The sequence below is a fragment of the Hyla sarda genome, chromosome 4, assembly GCF_029499605.1.
Source record: "Hyla sarda isolate aHylSar1 chromosome 4, aHylSar1.hap1, whole genome shotgun sequence".
Lineage (NCBI taxonomy): Eukaryota > Metazoa > Chordata > Amphibia > Anura > Hylidae > Hyla > Hyla sarda.
The window spans coordinates 169,328,409-169,352,653 of NC_079192.1; the positions used below are offsets into that span (position 1 = coordinate 169,328,409).

Here is a 24,245-nt window from a genome sequence, read left to right on the forward strand (position 1 = left end):
CAGAATAAAGCAACATAAAATAACTTTTCCCTTCTGCAGGGAATCTGTGTTTTTCAATGCAGCTATCACATAAGTGCCTTAATAGCCACCTGTAGACACCTATAGATAGCTAACTGTGTGGTTGTTGCCAGAGCTCCTACAATGCACTGCAATCTTAAAGGGGTACTCTGCCGCTAGACATGCTATCCCCTAGCCAGCGGCCTAACCCCCGTGATCTCCACCGGCTGGGGGATAATGGGCCTCATTTACTAAGAGTTTTGGGTTTTTACTAGTGGGAAAAGTTGTTTCAGACTTGCAGGATTCCTCTCTATATACTATTGGGAAAAGTCAGGAACATTTTCTGACCAGGTTTTTCTTGGTTAATATTTCCATCCATTTATCCACTGGATTTTCTATGAATTCAATAGTAGTCGGTCGGGTTGTGAAACCACGCCGCTTTTTTAGTGGATCACGCCCCTTTGTGACAGACCACGCCCCTTTTCCGGCTTTTCACAGTGCAATGTCGGGTTTGTCGGATTTTCCAGGCGCACACTGGCGCACACTGGCGCAGACATGTCTCAGACACTCTGCGCCAAAATAACCAGTCATAAACTGGTAGGTTTCAGCTTAGTAAATTAGGCTCAATATGTCTAGGGGCGGAGTACCCCTATAAAGCAGGAAGCCTGTAAAATTTAGAATGTACCATTTGTTGTGAACAGAGTAGGTACAACAGTCTAGGGGGGAATGCTGATGGAGACGGAGGTGCTGATGGGAATGCTAAAGGTTGTAGTCCTACATTTATGGGTCACAGTGACTGGAGTCATTCCACTAGATCTCATATAGGAATTTAGGAAGGCTTAGCCTTGGCTGGAGCATGGTTACCTAAGGTGTGTGTGTTTCTTTCTAGAATCCTAGATGCTAGTTTTTCTTTACTCAAGCCATTGTTCTCTAGTCTCATTCCTTTATCCTTGAGGCAGACTGCAAACTTTATGTCACAGTGTCTGTAGTAGCTCCTTGATCAAGGCAGAGCTCAGTGGTAGGAAAATCTTTTTTTCTGGTCTTACTGGTACTACAGTGCCCAACAGTGGGATGCAGATCTAAAGATTTGTTACCTAGAAGTCAGGATGACCTAGGCCTGGCTGAAAGGCCACTCTACTCCAATCCTAGTATGAACCTATGGGGCCCCTGATTAATTTCTCCCCCCGGGCTGATCTACTCCTCTCTTCTCTTTAAGCATATTTACACTGTGAAATGTAAAATATTGTTCAAAAGTTGAATTGCTTTTTAAATATATGGGCAGTGCCCAGTATCCATTAACACACAGCAAGAGTCTTTTGTTACAAATCCGGAAAATGATAATAAAATATTAGAGGTTCCCATGCTCAGAATGCATGACTTATGCATAGAATAAATGTATATGTGTTGTCTTCTACAGACAATCCCTTTCCATATGCCTTATAAGAGAATATGACCATCTGAGAGACCACTTGGGACCCCCTCTTTAATGAATACTCACAAGCTGTTAGTAGCTTCATTTCAGAATTTTTCTAAAGTTTGACATTTGGTTATCAGCTGAATGCTGGAACTACATGATTTTCAAACGTTTATCTTCTTGAGCCCACCCTTTAAACAGACACATCTTATATTCCCCAGATTCCCCTATATTCCAGGGTTCTGATTTTTAAACATATGTGGGTTTGAGGGTCTGATCTGGGATCTGATGAGGGTCCTGGTGTTAAGTTTAACACCATCAATTCCATCACCTTCCAGTTTTTACCTTACGTGGCTGATATATGATAACATGTTTGTGGAACTAAAACTTCCAGCATGACCTGAACATTTCTTCAGTCATCCTGAAAATGTTTGATATTGATATACAGGCTACTCTGGTCTGAAGTCTTAAAGGCCTGTCCAGGGAATTCTTTGTACAGTTGAATGTGTCCATTCACTTCTTTGACACCAGAAAGTGCTGCAAAGCAGGACAGGACAGCGCTGGAACAGCTGTAGTAGGGATTGGGGCAGGTGAGTATATGATTTTTAATGTATTTACCCCAAACTAATGACATTTGATTGTAAAAATTAAAAAAACATGGATAACACCTTTATCCAGTTTAAGGGTCTGGACTAAGGTCTAGACTTATTATGGATTCCATTCTGTTCCAGTCTGTTTCGGTTTCACTATACCAACATTTTTTTACTTATGTGGCTGATATGTGTGTATAAAACCATTGTTTGTGGAACTACAACTCTTAGCAGGACCTGATCAAGTTTTAGTTCCACAGTTGTGATACAGCTTACAATACAAAGAGAAAAGAGACCATGCAGATTATATTCTGCTTCAAGAAGGAGTTTTGTATTTGTCAGAGAAGAATAAAACTGAACAAGGGTCCCTCTAAATACAGTTATCTCTTCAGTGACCTATGGTCAGAATTAGTGCATTAAAAGTTTCCTGCAAACATCCCTTGAGGTATCGTGCACAATCAAAGCTTGTGAGTAAAAGAACAAGTATTGCATCTGCAACTACATTAGTCACTATATTTACAGGAGTTGCAAAAGCACCTTTTAAAGGGGTACTCCGGCCCGCATACATCTTATGCCCTATCCAAAGAATAGAGGATAAGATGTATGATTGTGGGGGTCCCGCCACTGGGGACCCCCGCAATCTGTCATTGTGCACCCACCTTTGTGAGCTCTCCGCAGCACTTGAGACTCTAAGTGTGCAGCGTGACGACCACGGTGCCGGAGTATCGTGACATCGCGACTTCACCCCTGTGTGATGTCACACTCCGCCCCCTCAATGCAAGTCTATGGGAGGGGGTGTGACGGCCATCCCGCCCCCTCCAGCGAGGCAGAGCCTCCAGCGCTGCGAAGAGCTCACAAAGGTGGGTGCGCAATGACAGATTGCGGGGGTCCCAAGCAGCGAGACCCCTGCGATGATACATCTTATCCCCTATCCTTTGGACCAAATACAGTGACCAAATACTTACTCATCTACACCAGAAGATTTACCCCATGCCGTGCAGCGGAAGATTCAGTAAAGTGTTTAAAGAGTACCTCTCATGATCTTGTAAAATTTTATAATCCTCCCAGTTCACTGCCTTTATTTTTATTATTTGTTAGTTTTCTACCTTGATATTACTCTGTATTTTCTGCTCAGTCTTTTCACAGACTGGAAAGGGGCGTTACCCAGCAGGCGTGACATCATCTAAAGCTGTACAGGGGAGAATGTCCTCCCTTACTCTGCTACACACAGCCCAGAGCAGTTCAGTGTGTGAGATGAACTATGATGGATGATTGGATAAAGGTGCACCCCCCCCTCCTCCCCCTCAGCATTTCCTGCTTTTTGGGCTTCTGCCAGGCCAGCAGGAGTCCAAAGTCTGTGCAAAAGATGGTGGAAAATGTGCTCTGGACAAGTAGGGAGACATCTAGTGGCAGTTTTTTCAACCCCTTAAAAACCACGGACATAAATTTGTGGATGTTTGCCATTAACCCCTCAGATGGCGTGATCAATACAGGTCATGGCATCTGTGGCAGCACGGCTACATTTTATGGGGGATCAGATCAGCTAACATGGTGGACGGAGGTCCCTCACCTGCCTCTGCCACCTTCCTGTCTTCTTCTGCTCTGGTCTAAGATTGAGCAGACCAGAGCAGAAGAAAGCCGATAACACTGATCAGTGCTATACCCTATGCATAGCACTGAACAGTATTAGCAATCAACTGATTGCTATAAATAGTCCCCTATGGGGACTATTAAAGTGTAAAAAAAAGAAGTAAAACATAGTTTAAAAAAAGTTTAAAAAAATTTGAAAAATCCCCCAACAAAAATGTAAAATGTCCCTTTTTTCACATTTTAAGTGTAAAAAAAAAAAAATTATAAACATATTATCGGTATTGCCGCATGCGTAAATGTCTAAAATATAATGTTAATGATCCCATACGGTGAACGGCGTGAACGTAAAAAAAAAAAGTCCAAAATTGGTGCTTTTTTGTCACATTTTATTTTTTTTAAATTTATAAAAAATGAATAAAAGTTTTATATACACAAATGTGGTATCAATCAAAAGTAAAGATCACGGCACAAAAAATGAGCCCTCATACCGCCGCTTATGCGGAAAAATTAAAAAGTTATATGTCGCAAAATAGAGGGATTTTAAACGTACTAATTTGGTTAAAAAGTTTGCGATTTTTTTTAAGCACAACGGTAATAGAAAAGTATGTAATCATGGGTATTATTTTAATCTTATTGACACACAGAATAAAGAACACATGTCATGTTTACTGTAAATTGTACGACGTAAAAATGAAATCTCCCAAAATTTACAAAATTGAGGTTTTCTTTAAAATTTCCCCACACAAATAGTATTTTTTTGGTTACGCCATAGATTTTATGGTAAAATGAGTGATGGCATTACAAAGGACACCTGTGCAAAAAACAAGCCCTCATACTAGTCTGTGGATGAAAATATAAAAGCGTCACGATTCTCAGAAGGTGAGGAGGAAAAAACGAAAATGCAAAAATAAAATTGTCCTGAAAAACTTCATTTTTTTAAACAAAGTACATTAGAAAGATTTTTTTATTTACATAAGGAGTGCAATAGCAAAAATTTTGTTGTTTCATGGAATCCTAGAGTACAAAAGTCTCGTTCCTGCACTTTACACTCAGTTGACAAAAGATACTTGGTCTCACAGGCGACAGCAGGTTAGCAGTCACGTGAGGTAACATCTGAAGGACTACTACTCCCATCTGATCTGCAGTGTCCCCGTTCACTACATCTACAGGTATCTGATTCTAGATTAATACCTTTAATATATATTCTATTCATGTTACTAAATATATATTCAATTTAAATACTTTGAAGAGTTTTCAGGCAAGGTAAAGCTGTTACTAGGACTTGTTTCTATGTAGGGTTAACATCACGGTTGCCTTTTAATGGTTCTAATTTACTGGAAGGGACTTTGTCTGGAAAGGACTTTAAACACGTATGTCTGTGGAACCCCTTCTCTGCATCCATCAGGACTGAAGAACACGATTAATCGCTCTTCATTGAATGCGATATACATTGTTGTTTGACTATATATCTGGCACAGGTTAAATGAATTGTTCCCATTAGTGGAATGCAATGGCTGAAGGAGATTCTGCGCGCCTGAAAGTCACATGGAGGGAGGGGGACTGAGCTTATGTGGAGGGTGACAGGCCTGCTAGCGGTCATATTTTACTGTCATACTTAAGAATGCTATAAAGTGATGGCTTACAGGAAAGCCTCTCAGTTTATAATGATAGCAAGACCTTTGCCAGATAGAGAATGGAAATGGCCCATATTCACTAAGTAGTGTGTATTTTTATATAAGGATAACTACTAAAATAAATTACCACTGGTTATTTTTATAGGACATTTCACCGCATGAATAATAACTGTGTAACAATGTTACAGTATTTATAAACCATTCTACTACTATAGTAGTGTAGAAAATATACAAACAGCTAATACCTTTAAAGACTGAGTAGACTATAATAGCGTCTGATGAAGTTATATAAGTGGGTGTAGAGTTCCACTGGTCAGTTGATCCTATGAGACGGAACCTTTTACATACTCTTGCTTAGCACTACAGAGTTTTGTATGTTATGTTACATATACAATATGTAGGTATATGTCATATCATACTGGACTGGATTAGTCATGTTAGTTTCGTATGAGTAAATATTCAGGAAAGAAACAATGAACCTTCATTGTTGATGGATTGTTACCCATAGTAGGCAATTCAAATTCAGCTTATGTCCTATATGGGGTAAAGCAAAATGCTGAAAGCGTACCCGTCAGATCCAACAAAAAACTTTTTTTTAAATATATATATCTTACCTAATCCTGACCATGTACATCTAATTTTTATGTGTCTAGCACCTTTATTTTTTTATTACATTTTTAATTTAGCTCACTAGTCTGAATTCCTCTCAAAGGGAGGGGGCGTGGCCTCAATGTGCAGGTCTCCGCCCCCACCCTCAGTATGCTGTCTGCTCACATCTCCCCTAGCATTAGCAAAACTACAACTCCCAGCTTGTCCTCACTGACAGTAGCGGTACACAAGCTGACAGCTGTCAATCAAGGAAGTTGGTCCATGACATGGGTGATGATGCATGGACACAGCAGGACTAGTATGTGTCCAAGCAGGGGGGGGGGGGGGGGGTCAGTTGTTTGACTGGCTTTTTCTGTATGAAATACTGAAAATTTTCTAATGAAAGCAATTGCAAAACCTATTGGTTTTGCATGTTCTACAACATATCAAAAGTTTTTGTATCTGACAGTGCCCATTGAACCTTGATTGTCTTCTATGAATCCTGGTGCACAGGAAGTTACATACAACAGGTACCATAGATCGCAAAGGGGGATTATTTATGCACTGTGTTTGCAGCTTGTAAGATATTATGTGAGCTTAAAGGAAAGAAACAGCAGCAGCACTAAGCACCAAACTGCTGGGCAGGGGGGATTACATTCTGAATCCGCACTGTGTACATACATATATTGAAAAAATGGAACAGAAAATAGCGCAGCTATGTGCGGTTAATCCTTACAGATGTAAAGTAGGTAGTGTGCTCTAATGGGGTACGCTCACCTGATTGTGTTGTACTCCGGGTACAACACCTCTATAAACGTATAGCCAACCCAATTTGTGGCTTACTGGAGCTGGGGTGCTGCCGACATCGGTCCCATCCTTCAGGCAGTATTGAAGATCAGATGAACAAACGCTGTTTCCACAGCCAAAGAAGATGTCTTTGCGGCGCTCCTCCATCGGATATCATTAATAATAACCGTAGGCACAGACTTGAAAATAAAAAAGGTTTATTGTAATCTAAAATAGCGGACAACGCATTTCGAGAGGCGTGACCCCCCTCTTCGTCAGGTCCAATGATTGGCTGTTAGGGAGATGACAGGTTTTTATACAGTGTTTGCCCGCAAAAACATAACTTCTCTTAAAAAAGTGAACATTCATAAAACATATTTAAAGATACATAACACTAGGTTATGGTTATGGGGTAAGGAGTCATTTTTGGTAAATTAAGCTATATACAAATGTGTTAGGAAACATCTAGTCTATAAAAAGTCTATTCATAAAAAGTATATGTATTCACGTACCAGGGTTTTCTTTCAATAAGACCAGTCTTAATCTAAAGGTGTGGGACAAGTGCCATGTGGATTGCAGAAGCCTAGAAGCACATGTGCAGTTTTGTAGATGTTTTTGATGCAGTTTTATTAAGCCAAACAGAAGGGTGTATACAATAGAGAGAAGACTTAGTATTTCCTTTATACATTTCCTTTTATTGGTATCGATTTTTATTTTTGGTTTAGAAAACTGCATCAAAAACTGCATCCCAGGCTATGTTTTCAGGACATTTCTTGCTAAGTGCAGAGAAGTTGCATGCACATTTCTAACTTTACAACAAAGAGTTAAAAATTCATCTTTAAGGACATTATTTAAATACAATGAAGGGATGTGGACACCATATTTAGAGCTTGAGTTTGTCATAGGGTGGACATGATGTTCTCACTATATCAATTATTTGTGTCTCAATCCCATTCTCTGTGTGCATATAGAGTACTGTGTTTTGCTCTGTTTTGTTTCTCTGTAAACCTTAAGAGTTGACTTAAAAGGGTACTCGGCCCTAGGGATCTTATCCCCTATCCAAAGGATAGTGGATAAAATGTCTGATCATGGGGGTCCCGCCTATGAGGACCCCCGCGATCTTGGCTGCGGCACCCCAGACATCCGGTACATGGAGCGAAGTTCGGATGACTGGTGATGCGGGGAGGAGGTGCAATCAGACATCTTATCCCCTATTCTTTGGATAGGAGATAAAGTGTCTAGGGGTGGAGCACCCCTTTAGACTTGCTGGTTGCAGTTAAAGCATTGTGACAAGCCATTATAGAATATATCCTCAATGAAATTCACAGGCTGTCACATAAAAAAAACTTCCCCTTCAGTATACATATTTAAAATGACTTCAGTATAATTCTTTCAAGGAATGGAATAATGTAAAATGGTAAAAAACCTCTTAGTAGACATGGGGCCAGCTATTACATTGGTAAAGTTGCATGCGTCGATTGTCCTTGCCCCCAACCCATGATTTATGTCTCTTGGTGAACATTACAACTCCATTAACAACTTGTGAAACCAAACTCTAAAATTACTCAGAGCACTTGAAGTAGCGGACGCTGATTATCATTAATGGCCCCATTGTCCTACACAAGGACATTCATTGTCCAAGCTGCTGTGTTCTTTTCTTGGAGCTGCCTTTGGCATCACCCCTTTGTTTCCACACTCTTGTAATCTTCCTTTATGCATTCTCAGGTGCTGCCAACTTTTCTGGAAGCATTCATTGCTTTTTATCATTGTCTGTGGGTATCTGTGGACAGATCAGTCAGAGAAAACAAAGGGCGGTGTTTATCGACTTGGTAAATACCGCATGTTTATGAGGCCGATGCTACAAATTTGGAACACGTGGTGAATTTTCCTGATAGCTAAGTGCTGCGCAATACATGCTACCAAGAGAGAGAGAGAGAGAGAGAGAGAGAGAGAGAGAGAGAGAGAGAGAGAGAGAGAGAGAGAGAGAGAACTGAAATGGAATTGTAACTTATTGTAAAATAAGAGTTTCCCTTTAATTTCAAGGGGATGTATGGACCCTTAGATGCCCCCACTCCCACCATATCCTGTGATTGCTCAGTACATGGAAACATAAACAACATAACACCAGATTGGTCTGTGGCAGGTTTTCTTATCTATACTATGTCAAACTCAATGGCCCAGATTTATCAAACTGTGTGAGAGAAAAAGTGGAGTGATTTTCCCACAGCAACCAATCACAGCTCAGCTAACAGGCTGTGGTAAAGTGAAAGCTGAGCTGTGATTGGTTGTTGTGGGAAAATCCCTCCACTTTTTCTCTCACAGTTTGATAAATCTGTGTCAATGTGTGTGTGTATGTATGTGTGTAAGTTCCAGCATCACGTCTAAATGACTAAAGATATTAACGTGAAACTTGGCACACATGTTACCAATATGACAACAACAAACATAGGATAGGTGATTTAACCCTTACTCACTCCAATTTGCCAGGGTCGGGGTTTTTGTTTAAAGTCCGATAAAAGTCTATGGGAAATATATGTTACTGCATAACTTCCAAACGGCTGGAGATATTTCGATAATACTTGGTCACATGTTACTTATATGTCCACTAAAAATATAGGATAGTTAATTTAACCCTTAACTACCCTCATTTGTGAGGGTCGGGGTTTTTGTTTAAAGTCCCATGCAAATCAATGGGAAATGTATGTTCCCACATAACTTCCGTACGGCTGGAGATATTTCAATAATACCTGGTACACATATTACTTATGTGTCAAATAAAATGATATGATAGTTAAATTAACCCTTACCTACATCCTTATATAAAAGATGGGTTTTTGTTTCAAGTCCCATGCAAGTATATGGGACTTCCAGTACCTTACTCCACAACTCTGCATCTCCTGGTGAATGTGTCAGTCTGGCTTGCAAGCCACACCTCATCTCACAAAGACATGCCCACTGTTTAAGATCCACCTCTTTTATTATCTACCCTTTTTGTGCATCGGTCTGACTTGCAAATCACGGCCAGTCCCACAAAGCCACGTCCCCTTCTATTTTCAGCTTACAATATCTTCATCACAAGGATATGAGGACAGGATATGAGGTCATGATATGAGGCCGGGATAGGAGGATGGGATATGAGGTCGAGATAGGAGGATGGGAAATGAGGTTGAGATAGGAGGTCAGGATAGGAGGATGGGATATGAGGTTGACATATGAGGATGGAATATGAGGACGGGATAGGAGGTCGGGATAAGATGTCGGGATATGAGGATGGGATATGAGGTCAGAATACGAGGACGGGATATGAGGTCGAGATAGGAGGACAGGATAGGAGGGCGAGATATGAGGAAGGCATATGAGGTCTGAATAGGAGGTCGGGATAGGAGTTCGAGATAGGAGGTAGAGATATGAGATCGAGATATGAGGACGAGATATGAGGACAGGATATGAGGTCAAGATAGGAGGTAGGGATATGAGGACGGGATATGATGACAGGATATGAGGATGGGATATGAGGTCGGGACATGAGGATGAGATATGAGGTCGAGATAGGAGGATGGGATATGGGGTTGGGATATGACAACAATATATGAGGACAGGATATAAACTCAAAAGCTTCCTCCTTTGTTGATTTTCCTCCCCAACAAGGATTAGGAAGGAAAAACCGGGCAACGATGGGTACTCAGATAGTATCTTATATAAATCGGCCCATTTTTGAAAGACGACATTTGGGTAGTGGTCTCAATGCGATTTTGCTGTATTTTATCTAGAAATTATGTTTCAATTCCCAATCAGAAATAAGATAGTATTTGTTCCATAGTATCATATTTTGCTAAATAAGGTTCCTTTTGTCTGACTTTAATTTTCTTTTTATTCCCAGGTCTGTCAATAACCAAGAAGACTCACACATGTAAGTAAAACCAACAAACTCAGATATACAGTCACTTATCATTGCAAATATAAACATTTTTGCCAACAGTTCAATTTTTTTGAAACAAGGGGCTGGTATGTTGACTTTATGGACCAATTCTTTAACTAAGCTTGGAAAGTAAGGGAGTTTGTGTATTATTTATTGCAGGAAATCCTGGGGAATTCCTTTGGGTCACCGGGCCTGAATAGAACATGCCATCATAAGTGCAATTTAAAATGTGAACAGCTATTGCATTTGTTATAAACTAAGATCTATTGGTGATCAAACATGTAACATATTTTCAGTGCAAGAAAAAACTAAGATAGTCAGCACCTCCATTTACAAGCTGAAATAAATTTGCAGGTACACACTGCCATGGCTGCAATGCAAATGAAAACTGCAGATATGGAATATTCTTGGATGTACTACTACTCCATGTGGTCGTGTACTCCTCCCATCTGGCTTATGGTGTTTTTAATCAGAGTATACACCCAATATGCAGACCTTAAAGGAGTACTCCAAAATAGAAGATCTTTTTTAAACTTGCCCAGAATACCGACATTTGAGAAAACAAACTGCACTTACTTCCCTCCGCTTCCCTGCTGTCTCCTGTCCTACTCAGAGATCCTCTTCCTGCTTCTTGTGATTGACGCGTCATGCTGCAGCTCAGCTAATTGCAGCCTCAGTGATGTCACAGTGATTGGCTGAGCAGCTGTGTGACGTTTTGAGCCCCCTCCCCAGTCTTTTTCCTGGTGCCGTGTTTGTGACGTCATGTCATGGCCCCTCCATTAATTTCTATGGGAGGTGGTGTGGCAGCTGTGGTCACACCCCGTCAGGCACCCTCCCATAGACATAAAATGAGCGGGCTTGGCATCACGTCACAAACATAGCCACCCTAAGCCAGCATTCTGAACATAAATGTTCAGAACACCGGGGTGCTGGCCCAGAGATCGGGGGGTCCCAGCGGCTTGACCACCCGCGCTCAGAGATCTTATCCTTTATCCTTAGGATTGAGATGTCTAGGGGCAAAGTAACCCATTAATATAGCAGTAATTCATTACAGAATATTCCATATCATGCCTTAGCATTTGCAGAGTGCTGCTGCAAGTTCATGTGTGTTTTGCATGTAAAAATATCCAGCCTTTTATCCTCAAAATCCCCTTTTTAGGCTAATGTTATCTGGATGACGCCGTGACCAACAATGATTGAGGTGGCCTCTCTGACTTAGTATGACTGTTATACAATAATAAGTTCTAGCCCAGTATGAATGTTGGTATGTATGGCATGTGTGTAGCTCAGTCCAGTATAGTAAGAATGCAAAAAGGTTTACAATTTAGCCATTGGCGCTTAAGGTAGGTATCGCATAAATCATTTTCACATCAAAACTCTAAGCTATTCTAAACTCATTTGCAGTGATTCCATTTTTATCTTTGTATTTACATGTCCACACCAGCACTGCTGCTAGAGACAGACTCTGGACAGATGGCAAAGTAGGGGGAGATGTATCAAAACCTGTGCAGAGGGAAAGTGGAGCAGTTGCCCATAGCAACCAGTCAGATTGCTGCTTTTATTTTTCAGAGGCCTTTTTAAAAATGAAAGACGCAATCTGGTTGCTATGGGCAACTGCTCCAATTAACCCCTGCACAGGTATTGATAACCCCCCCCCCCCTTTAGTCCTTTAAAGGGGTACTCCACTGCTCCAGCGTTCGGAATGTTTTGTTCCGATGCTGGGTGCGGGCTGCGGGGGGGGGGGGCATGATGTCACGGTCACACCCTCTGGTGATGATGAGGGGGCGGGTGTGACATCACGAGGGGCGTAGCCGTGACGGCACAATTTCCACAACCCACACTCAGCGTTCAGAACAAAATGTTCGGAATGCTGGGGCAGTGGAGGACCCATTTAAATCTTGTGCTTGCTTAACGTTCAACAGACTGAGAAAGGCTCAACCATAGTACTACAGAAGCTCATTCCCAAACAAGCAGAAAGCTATTTCTCAAGCATAGGGTCACACATAGCACATCCGAAGCGGTTTCCCACTGCTGAAATTCCACTTGCGGATTATGTTGCTACCCATGTAACTCAATGGGTTACACTTGCGGATTTTCTGCTGCGAAAATCCCTAAAGCAGAATTCTGCAACAGAAGATCCGTATGTGGAATTTAAGCTGCTTTGCAAAGAATAGAGAGTCACTGTGCAGAGATCAAGCAGTGGGCAGAGTGGCCTAGCATATGTGTCCACAATTTGAACACCAGGTGGTGCTATATTATTTAAGTACATGTGTCAACTGTTCACGGAACTGTTTGTTTTGTTTTAATGATTTCAAATACTACATTTGTTTATAAACTGAAGCTTTATTAATATAAACATAATATCCTTGTGGGATAAATTTTTTAACCCTTTAAAGACATAGCCAATTTGGACCTTGAGGACACAGCCAAGTTAAATTGTTGCGTTTTCGTTTTTCCTCCTCAACATAACTTTTTTATTTTTCCATCCATAGAGAGCTTGTTTTTTCGCGACCAATTGTTCTTTGTAATGACAGTTTTCATGTTACCATAAAATGTACGGCACAGCAGAAAAATTATTTGTGGGAGGAAATGAAAAAAAATCAATCTTGCAAAATTGGGGGGGGGGGGGGGGGGGTATTTACGCACATGTTCTGACATGTTCTCTTTATCCTGTGCTTCCATACAATTAAAATGATACCCATCTTTACATATGTGTCTGTAATGCTATGTTCACACATTTGGTGTGGAATGAACAAACTACATTGTAATAGTTCGAACCAAATATTTTTACTTGCATTTATGTATTTATTGTAAAAAATTTTCATTTGTAAAATGGGAAAGGGGTGATTTAATTTTATTGTAGAGGGGCTTATTTATCATTTAAAAAAAAAACTTTTTCTTCCTTTTTTTTTACATTTTTTTAAATCCCCACAGTGAACTATTTATAGCAATCTTTTGATTACTATTACTGTTCAGTGCTATGCATTAGCATAGCACTGATTAGTACAATCGGCGAACTACTTGTGCAGTCTGCCAAAGGTCAGGCCATACAAGAAGATCACTAGAGAGTGCCATGAAGGCGGTAAGCAGAGCTCTGACCACATCTTGGCTTGTCGAATCCTTGCTATCCCTCTGCAGATGATCTGATGAGTCACACAAGGACTGCAACTGCTTTAGGTACCGTGATCACTATTAATAACAGCATCTTAAAGAGTAGTTGTCATCAAACCCTATTTTCTAAACTAACTCCAATTATATTCCCTAACTACTCCTAACACCCCTCCTGCCCTTAAATTTTTTTTTAAATTTTCCAAGCTTTAAAAAGTTCTGTATCATACCTTTCCCCTTGTTCACATTGTATGAGCGTTCCCCAGCAAGCATGACGTCACTGAAGCCTGCGAGAGCTGTGCCTCGCCATGCCCTGCACGCACTTCCTGAGTTTGGTCTTCTGCCAGGCCAGGAGGAGACCAAACTAACTGTTTGACTTGTGCAGGGAACAGGACAGAACCACTAGTTTGGTGACAGGTACTCTTTAAGGTTTAATGGTGGACAAGATGGGACCAGCTATGTATGAAGCAAGCCCAGCTCCTGCACTTGGTTCATGTTCATGACGTAAATATACATCATGGTGCCAAGTCCCAGGGAACCGTAACGTACATTTATGTCATGGGTTCCCTAGGGGTTAGAGGTGTGGTCCAGCATTAAAATGTTGTCTAAAAGTGGCTAGGCTGACTTAAAAAAGAGGATACTTACCTCACTGATCTCCCAACACTGCTATTATGCCATTCTCATTTATGTCGCCGTAATGGCAGTGTTGGGGGATCAGTTAGGTAAGTATCCTCTTCCTAGTCCCCATCTTGACATAGTACTTGTTTAGCTTGTTTAGCCAGTCACTAACCCCACTCAGCCAGTGTTTGGCTAGGTGGGCATTTTCTTCTGTTACGATGGGACCAGAAAATGGTGATCAGTGGGTACCTGAAGTGTGTCACAGTGGTAGTGGCCGAGAATTGGTGAGGTCAGTATCCTAACCCTAAAAAAAAAATGTTTGGACAACCCCTGTACTATGTACTAATATAGTAAAGATATAGCTGCTCATAATACATTTATTATTTAAATTGCATTACTGTTAAATTTACTATGCTTTGGCATTCTTGGGCTCCTTTCACACTGCCATTTGTACCGGCAGTGTGACGGCCGTTAGAAGATAGCGGGAGAAAAATTTGTGCTTGACGTGTATTTTTCTCCCACTATCAGAATAACGGCCGCAATAACGGACGCCAGAGAATCCCATTCAAGTGAATGGGATCTTCTGTGCCCATTATGCCTCCCATTGGGCCCCGTCACACTAACGGCCATTAAAAGCACGGAAAAAAAAAAAGGGAGAGCCTTAACGGTCGTTTGTGGTGGAGCCCAGCGGCAGTGTGAAAGTAGCCTTAGCATATATTTTGACCAATCTTGCACAGATACTAAATAGTGTATCTATAGACAAACTTTGGAAAGTGATTACATGACATTCATTTCTGTTTTTAAGTAGGTTTACCATCTCAGTACAAGATAGCATACTGTCACAATACGTCTTCACTTCACTTATGGCTGTAGGTCTGACTACTGAGACCCTGTGATCCTGAGAGTGAAGGAGACATAGTGCTGGTTAAGTACTGCAGCCCATTAAAGTTTTTTTTCTACACTTGAATGAAACAGTTGGGCATCCAGAACGGTAGGTGACCCTCATGAAGCAGAAAGTGATGCAAATTTCAGCAATATGCCATAATGTTCTGAGAAAGCAAAAACTGCTGTACCTTAGTTGTAGTGGCGGGGTGCGTGGTACAGGGCAGATGTTGGTACCCTAGGGGCAGATGGCATTAACTTCTTGTACTCGTGACGCCAGGGCGTAGTTTAGCTATAACCATCCGAAGGTATACCGCTGGATCCTGGGCCAGGCACGGGGGCAATAAAGACTCCGACGCCAAGTTACGGACAACAGTAGCTTTACTGAGGGTAGACAGGTAAAGTCTATACAGTTCAGCCAGGGCCCAAGGAGGTGGCCAGTGACACAGAGACCTTAAAGGAGTACTCCGATGCAAATCTTTTCTGGGGCAAAAGAAGCATCAAGCAGAGTTATATGGAATTCTAATATACTTGCGCTTTCCATATGGCCCTTTTCCCGGTCTTCTCCTGCATTTTTCCGCCGACCGGAAGCTGGGTCCTTTACCTGCATTTGATGACGCTCGACCGCTTATTCCGAGCGCTCCGCCGGCAACTTAGCCTGATGACTCATACCCCCCATGAGTCATTGCGGGGTCTGCCGGCCTCCCAGCCCGGAGTCGGCTACTCCCCCCCCCTCACTAATATATTCATATATGCGCTGAGCTGAGCTGCCATAGGCTCAGCTCAGCAAACGCGGAGGGGGCGCGATTTATTATAATTTCTGGAGGGGGCCGAGCAGGGGAGATACAGGCAGGAGCTGGCCAGATGTGACGAGCGGGCATGCTGGGAGATGTCGTTTTTACAGCGCGGGGCAGGCACATAACGCGAAAACGGCTGGGCCCTTCTACACGATTGAGGTATTTTAATGGGCTACATTATGGCATTATTTTTTTTTTGGGGGGGGCTGCATCGGAGTTTTCCTTTAAGGGCTTGCTGGGACTTGTCGTAGGACTGGACAATTAAATGCAGACCATGCTGACTTGACAGATGACAGGGACTGACTTGACTTGACTCATAAAGCTGTGACTTTAGCTTACTTGAAATGATGGTGGCTGCAGGACTTGACTTTGAGGTCTCCAACACTCTGGACACACACACTAGGCACGACTGCACTGGACCCCAGCAGGAAGCAAGAGCTAAGAGAGAAGAGAGAAGCTAGCTCCACCCAGGGCTTATATGGGGGAGACTAGCAGGGAGCCCATTGGTCACTCTTGGGATCACCTGGTCACTGGTACCTTCTGGGTAAAAATCACATGACATATCACATGGTATAACTCTTAAAGCAACATTACATTTTATAACTCTTTACATGGTAAAACATATTTACAATGGGGAAACAAGTGCAGGGGGCATTGGGGACACTGAAGTAGGCTGCCTGACAGGACAGCAGGAGCACGGGGTAGCACCTCCCATATTGGGCCAGAATCTTAAGGTGCTGAGGTCTTCTTACATCTCATACACTTTGGTACATATGGATGGATTTGTTTGCAAAGTCACAGTGTGTTTCCCGCTGTGAGTTTAATTTGGGATGGGCTTTAGAAAAAATTTTGACAGCGGAATCTCAGCTGTGAAAATCCGCCGCAGACCCCAGTAAAGTCAATAGGATTTGCGGCAGATTTTTCACAGCGAAATTTTGCAGCCGAAAATCTGCTGCGGATGGCCCACGGAGAGCCCACCCTCATTCAAGCTCACAGCAGAAAACACATTGTGACTTTGCTAGCATATCCACCCTAATGTGAATGTGAATGCACCCTAATTTACACTCTAGCTGCAAACATATTTGTTTATGCAAGCTTATTGAAATCATTAGGAATAACATATTTTCTTCATAATGTTTGCTTCCATGGCTGTTCTTCAGTACACAGAGGACTGACTATGAGGAGAATAACTGAGCATAGGTATCCACCAACACTTAGGCCATGTAGTGGGCATATACATTTACCGTATTTATCGGGGTATACCACGCACCGGCCTATAACACGCACCCTCATTTTATCAAGGATATTTGGGTAAAAAAAGTTTTTTACCCAAATATCCATGATAAAATGAGGGTGCGCGTGTGCGCGTGTATACCCCGATATACCCCCAGGAAAGGCAGGGGGAGAGAGGCCGTCGCTGCCCGCTTCTCTCCCCCTGCCTTTCCTGGGGTCTAGAGCGCTGCTGTTGGCCCTTTTCACCCCCTGGTTATCGGCGCCGCTGCCCGTTCTGTCCCCCTGACTATCGGTGTCGGCGCCGATAGCCAGGGGGAGAGAAGCGGCGCCGACAGCCAGGGGGAGAGAAGGGGCAGCGGCACCCATTGCCGGCGTCGCTGCCCCGTTGCCTCCCCCCATCCCCGGTGGCATAATTACCTGAGTCGGGTCCGCGCTGCTCCAGGCCTCCGTCGTGCGTCCCCGGCATCATTGCTATGCGCTGAACGGCGCGGCGCTCTGACGTCATGCGCCGCGCCGTTCAGCGCATAGCAATGACGCCGGGGACGCACGACGGAGGCCTGGAGCAGCGCGGACCCGACTCAGGTAATTATGCCACCGGGGATGGGGGGAGGCAACGGGGCAGCGACGCCGGCAATGGGTGCCGCTGCCCCTTCTCTCCCCCTGGCTGTCGTCGCTGGCACCGATAGTCAGGGGGACAGAACGGGCAGTGGCGCCGATAACCAGGGGGTGAAAAGGGCCGACAGCAGCGCTCTAGACCCCAGGAAAGGCAGGGGAGAGAAGCGGGCAGCGACGGCCTCTCTCCCCCTGGGGGTGTATCGGCGTATAACACGCACACAGACTTTAGGCTAAAAAATTTTAGCCTAAAAAGTGCGTGTTATACGCCGATAAATACGGTATATATCATTTTAATAACTTGGTGTTATACTATGTAAGGAAAAGTTCTTAGAGTCATTTTAAACAGCATATAAATACCAAACATTAATTATTATTTACTAACTATGGTATAGAAACAATATTGGATGTTACAAGAAAAGCTGTACATACGGAGTACAACAACACAACATTCTTGAAGGTCTTTTAGATAGTTTTAGCAAATAGTTCCTTACTACATCATCATCTTTGGAGATTGAAATCCATTCAAAGGAGTTGTGTCTGTATGAATTTCTGATCTATTAACATAGTATGTGCATACATAGTTACACAGTACAGTTAAAAAAGACACATATCCATCAAGTTCTACCAAGGAGGTGAAGGGAAGGTGTATGGATGAATGAAGAGGCGGGTTGGGATTCTATATTTCTGAATATGCATTAATGTTACTTTATTTTAAGAATTTATCTAAACCTGTTTGGAAGCCCTCAACCGTTCTTGGTGGGACCAGTTGCTGAGGTAGACTGTTCCATAATTTCATAATTGAAATGGGAAGGAAGACCTCCAGATAGAGGGAGTGCCCCTCTGTCTTTTGAGGGTGTTTTACCTGAAATATTTTTTTCTAGATATTATTTGTATTGGCCATTTATATACTTAAATAAGTTGATCATATCCTCCCTTAACCCCTTAACAACAATGGACGTAAATGGATGTCATGGTGCGGTGCTCTCAGCAGCCAGGGACCCGCCGGTAATGATGGACATCCGCCATGGCGCGGATGTCCACCATTAACCCCTCAGATGCCGTGATCAATACATCTAATACATGCATCTGCGGCAGTGCGGCACTTTAAACAGATGATTGGATCGCTCGTAGCGCTGCTGCGGGGATCCGATCATCCAGCATGGCGGCCTGAGGTTCCCTCACCTGCCTCCAGCCGTCTCCTGGCATAGCCGATAACACTGATCAGTGCTTTGCCCTATGCATAGCACTGAACAGTATTAACAATCAAATGATTTCTATAAATATTCTCCTATGGGGACTATTAAAGTGTAAAAAAAAATAAAAAGTTATAAAAATTTTAAAAATCCCCTTCCCAATAGAAATGTAAATCATCCGTTTTCCCCATTTTACCCCTCAAAAAGCGTAAAAAAATAATTAATAAACATATTTAGTATCGCCGTGTGCATAAAAGTCTGAACTATCAAAATATATTATTAATTATCCCATACAGTGAACGGCGTAAACGTAAAAAAAAAAAAAAAAAAAAAAAAAAAAGTACAAAATTGCTGCTTTTTTGTTCCATTTTATTCCCCAAATTGTTTTAAAAAAATGTATAAAAAGTAAAATATAAGCAAAAGTGGTACCTTTAAAAACTACAGACTACGGCACAAAAATTATTCCTCATACTGCCCCATATACAGATATATGAGAAAGTTATAAGTGGTCAAAATAGGGCAATTTCAAACATATGCATTTTGTTAAAATAGTTTGAGATTTTTTTAAAGCAGTACAATTATAAAAAGGCATATAACATGGGTATAATTTTAATCATATTGACCCACAGAATAAAGAAAACATGTCATTTTTACCATAAAGTGTACAGCGTGAAAACAAAACCTTCCAATTGCTTAATTGCGTTTTTCTTTTACATTTTCCCACCTAAATAATTTTTTTTTGGTTGCGCCGTACATTTTATGGCAAACTATGTGATGTCATTACAAAGTAAAATTGGTAATGCAAAAAACAAGCCCTCATATGGGTCTGTGGATGGAAATATAAAAGAGTTAAGGAGGAGGAAAAAACTAAAATGCAAAAATCTAATTGGCCTGATCCTTAAGGCCAAAATGGGCCTGGTCCTTAAGGGGGTTAAAGAGTACCTGTCACCAAATAAAACTTTTAATATAGTATTCCTTGTGTAATTAGCAGACACTTTCCCATTCACTTGTTTTTAAAATTATCAACATAAATATGTTTAAAATGTAATAGAAAAAAAAATGGCCACTAGGTGGCTCTGTTCTGTTCCCTGCCACAATTAATACAGTGAGTTTGGTCTCCTTCCGGCCTGGCAGGAGACCAAACTCAGGAAGTTCTTCTCTATGCACTAATCTTGATTGACAGCTACACAGAGCTTCACTGAAAGCTGCAAAGAGCCTGAGGTCTTCTATTCATCACAGCACTGTGAGGGCGGAAGTGGTCCCCCAGCAGGCTTCAGTGATGTCATGCCTGCTGGGAAACACCCACTTTCTTCTGCTGGGAGATTGCACAATGTAAGCAAGAAGAAAGGTAACATACACAGCTTTTTAACCCCTTAAGGACTCAGGGTTTTTCCGTTTTTGCACTTTCGTTTTTTCCTCCTTACCTTTTAAAAATCATAACCCTTTCAATTTTCCACCTAAAAATCCATATTATGGCTTATTTTTTGCGTCGCCAATTCTACTTTGCAGTGACATTAGTCATTTTACCCAAAAATGCACGGCGAAACGGAAAAAAAAATCATTGTGCGACAAAATCGAAAAAAAAACGCCATTTTGTAACTTTTGGGGGCTTCCGTTTCTACGCAGTGCATATTTCGGTAAAAATTACACCTTATCATTATTCTGTAGGTCCATACGGTTAAAATGATACCCTACTTATATAGGTTTGATTTTGTCGCACTTCTGGAAAAAATCATAACTACATGCAGGAAAATTTATACGTTTAAAAATGTCATCTTCTGACCCCTATAACTTTTTTATTTTTCCACATACAGGGCGGTATGAGGACTCATTTTTTGCGCCGTGATCTGAAGTTTTTATCGGTATGATTTTTGTTTTGATCGGACTTTTTGATCACTTTTTATTCATTTTTTAATGATATAAAAAGTGACCAAAATACGCTTTTTTGGACTTTGGAATTTTTTTGCGCGTACGCCATTGACCGTACGGTTTAATTAATGATATATTTTTATAGTTCGGACATTTACGCACGCGGCGATACCACATATGTTTATTTTTTATTTTTTTTACACTGTTTTATTTTTTTTATGGGAAAAGGGGGGTGATTCAAACTTTTATTAGGGAAGGGGTTAAATGACCTTTATTAACACTTTTTTTTTTACATTTTTTTTGCAGTGTTATAGGTCCCATAGGGACCTATAACACTGCACACACTGATCTCTAATGCTGATCACTGGCGTGCATTAACACGCCTGTGATCAGCATTATCGGCGCTTGACTGCTCCTGCCTGGATCTCAGGCACGGAGCAGTCATTCGTCGATCGGACACCGGGGAGGCAGGTAAGAGCCCTCCCGGTGTCCGATCAGCTGTTCGGGACGCCGCGATTTCACCGCGGCGGTCCCGAACAGCCCGACTGAGCAGCCGGGTCACTTTCACTTTCACTTTAGAAGCGGCGGTCAGCTTTGACCGCCGCTTCTAAAGGGTTAATACCGCACATCGCCGCGATCGGCGATGTGTGGTATTAGCCGCGGGTCCCGGCCGTTGATTAGCGCCGGGACCGATGCGATATGATGCGGGATCGCGGCGCGATCCCGCTTCATATCGTGGGAGCCGGCGCAGGACGTAAATATACGTCCTGCGTCGTTAAGGGGTTAAAGCTCTGAATCGGTGGGAGGAGTGCTAGGAGTAGATAGGGAACATAGCCTGAGTTAGTTTAGAAAAGTTTATTTGGTGACAGGTACTTTTTAAATGTCTCTTCTCCAAACTAAATAAATGTAATTCTTCTAATCTTTCCTCATAGCTAAGATGTTCCATGCCCCTTATGAGTTTTGTTACGCTTCTCTGTACCCTTTCCAGCTCTATAACTTCCCTTTTATGAACCGGTGCCTAAAACTGAACAGCATAGTCCAGGTGAGGCCGTACCAATGCTTTATAAAGTGGTAGTATTATGTCCAGGGAGTCCATCCCTCTTTTGATACATAACAATATCCTTCTGACCTTACAAGCCGATGCTTGACATTGTATATTTTGCAGAATCTTCTATACTTTGTCCAAGCAGAGACAACAGGCTCTATTCTCTGACTACATATGCAGGCCATGGTGTAGGGAGTTAGGTATCTACTATTGACTTGAATAAAAGTTTTCATAATGTTTTACTTTGTAGAATGGTGTAGGAACTGCCAGAAACCTAATAGACTGGAGGCGAACTGAAGCCAAATTATGTCATTTCCCATCAGAAAAATCACATTAAATATATTGAGCCTTTAATGGAAGTGATATCCTTCAAACAAAAAACTCTGTAAAAACAAAAGGGACACGATATTTGACATATCTAATTAAACAAGCGGGGGTCCAACAACACATTTTATAAAACAGTCTTTCTATTAAAAAAAATACATTTCAAAATATGACTGAAAAACACAAAAAAACAACTCCAATATGTTTCAAACAAGATTGATCGTAGTCATGTTCTATATACAATACTATTACATGTAATGCTGGGATCAACTATCTTACAATTTATATACTGGATTGGGACTCATGAGTGAAACTCCTTATGACATATCTAATTGATTTAACCTCCATTATCTTTATATTGTCATAGTGATAACAGTAACTTTACCAAATAAACTTGACATACATTAGTGTAGAGTAACTACCGTATTTTTCGCCCTATAAGACACACTTTTTCTTCCCCAAAACTGGGGGGGGAAAGTTGGTGCATCTTATGTGTCAAATACACATTAAACCCTGTCCTAATCAACGGCCGGGACCCACGGCAAATACAGGACATCACCGATCGCGGAGATGCCCTGTATTAACCCTTCAGACACGGCGATCAAAGCTGACCGCCGCGTCTGAAGGAAAAGTGACACTAACCCGGATGCTCAGTCGGGCTGTTCGGGACCTCGGAGGTGAAATCGCGGCGTCCCGAACAGCTTACAGGACACAGGGAGGGACCTTACCTGCCTCCTCGTTGTCTGCTCCGTGCCGGGATCCCCTGCATGGCTGGCACTCTCCTTTGTCGTCATCACGTCGTCGCGCACACCGTCCCGTTATCCAATAGGAGCGGCGTACGTAGCGACGTGATGGCGGCGACGGAGAGCGAGGATACCGGGCAGCAGAGACGTTCCAGAGTGACGGGGGCACCCCGGGGACGCGGCGACATCCAGGGCAGCGGTGACGGGTCTGGACACGTGAGTATTACCAGTGGTCTTCAACCTGCGGACCTCCAGATGTTGCAAAACTACAACTCCTGGCATGCCCGGACAGCCAACGGCTGTCCGGGCATGCCGGGAGTTGTAGTTTTGCAACATCTGGAGGGACGCAGGTTGAAGGTCCAGAATATTTTTTTTCTAGATTTTCATACTTTAAAATTGTGTGCGTCTTATATGCCGGAGCGTCTTATATGGCGAAAAATACAGTATAAAGAAAAGTGTTATTTGTAATTGTATACAGCAATGTATGTATATCTGCCTATAGAACAGCTTTTCTTCCATCATTTCCCACTGAATGTTTATTCTTGAAGGTGATCTACTGTTTGCACCTAGTAAACCAGCACCAGAGGTGTCTTGCATCCGTTCACCTCTCTATAAGTGACCATGCATTTGGTATAAGGGAAGTGTATCTGAATGAAGAAATCGGGGTTATACCTAACACCAGGCACAAGATCACAGATAAACATAAATCTGACCATTTTATATATATATATCTAATGTAGGACTTTTCTTATTTACTATCAAATTATTCTATTTGGGCAGCAAGTTCTTCCTTCCTGTTTTTGCCATTTTGGACTTTTGCTGGTATTCTAGATTAGGTATTGCTAGACAGGCTGGGTAATAATTCCCTGCCCGTGTAATTTCAGCTCTCATGGAGTGTGGCTAATAGCAAGCAGAAATAATCAGATCCCTCCAGTGTACTTTCTGAATCTAAGCTTCATACTTCCATCCCCCCCGAGGCCCAGGAAAATAGCAGTGGAGGTCCCAAAAGTATTGCTTCATAAATGTCTTAACTGGGCAGCCTTGGGATCCCTCACGGAGCTTTTTCCAACTGCCAAATTACTTTCCCTTTCTCTCAGCGGCTTTAAAAAGGCTTATTAAAAATGATTCTATAATAAAGCTGCGAGTTCTCCCTTGGTTGTCCTTGAGAAGGAAGTGCGATATCTTGCAAGCGGCTGTGCCAATTTGAGGGGATTCTTAATTCTTCAGGCAACACAAAGGTTAAAAAGAAATGGCATTTTCTTCTGATAATTGGGGCAACCTCGCCCCTGGTTCAGTGCTA

General features: G+C 42.1%; 1 protein-coding gene across 2 annotated transcripts in view; it reads left to right on the forward strand.

The window, feature by feature from the left end:
- Window positions 1–24,245, forward strand: part of LOC130368678 (nuclear receptor ROR-alpha) — a 442,969-nt gene that overhangs the window by 247,403 nt on the left and 171,321 nt on the right. For both annotated transcript variants that reach the window (XM_056572693.1, XM_056572694.1), the window contains exon 2: window positions 10,480–10,509. In XM_056572693.1, coding sequence (XP_056428668.1) covers window positions 10,480–10,509 — 30 coding nt within the window. The remainder of the gene's footprint in view (window positions 1–10,479; window positions 10,510–24,245) is intronic.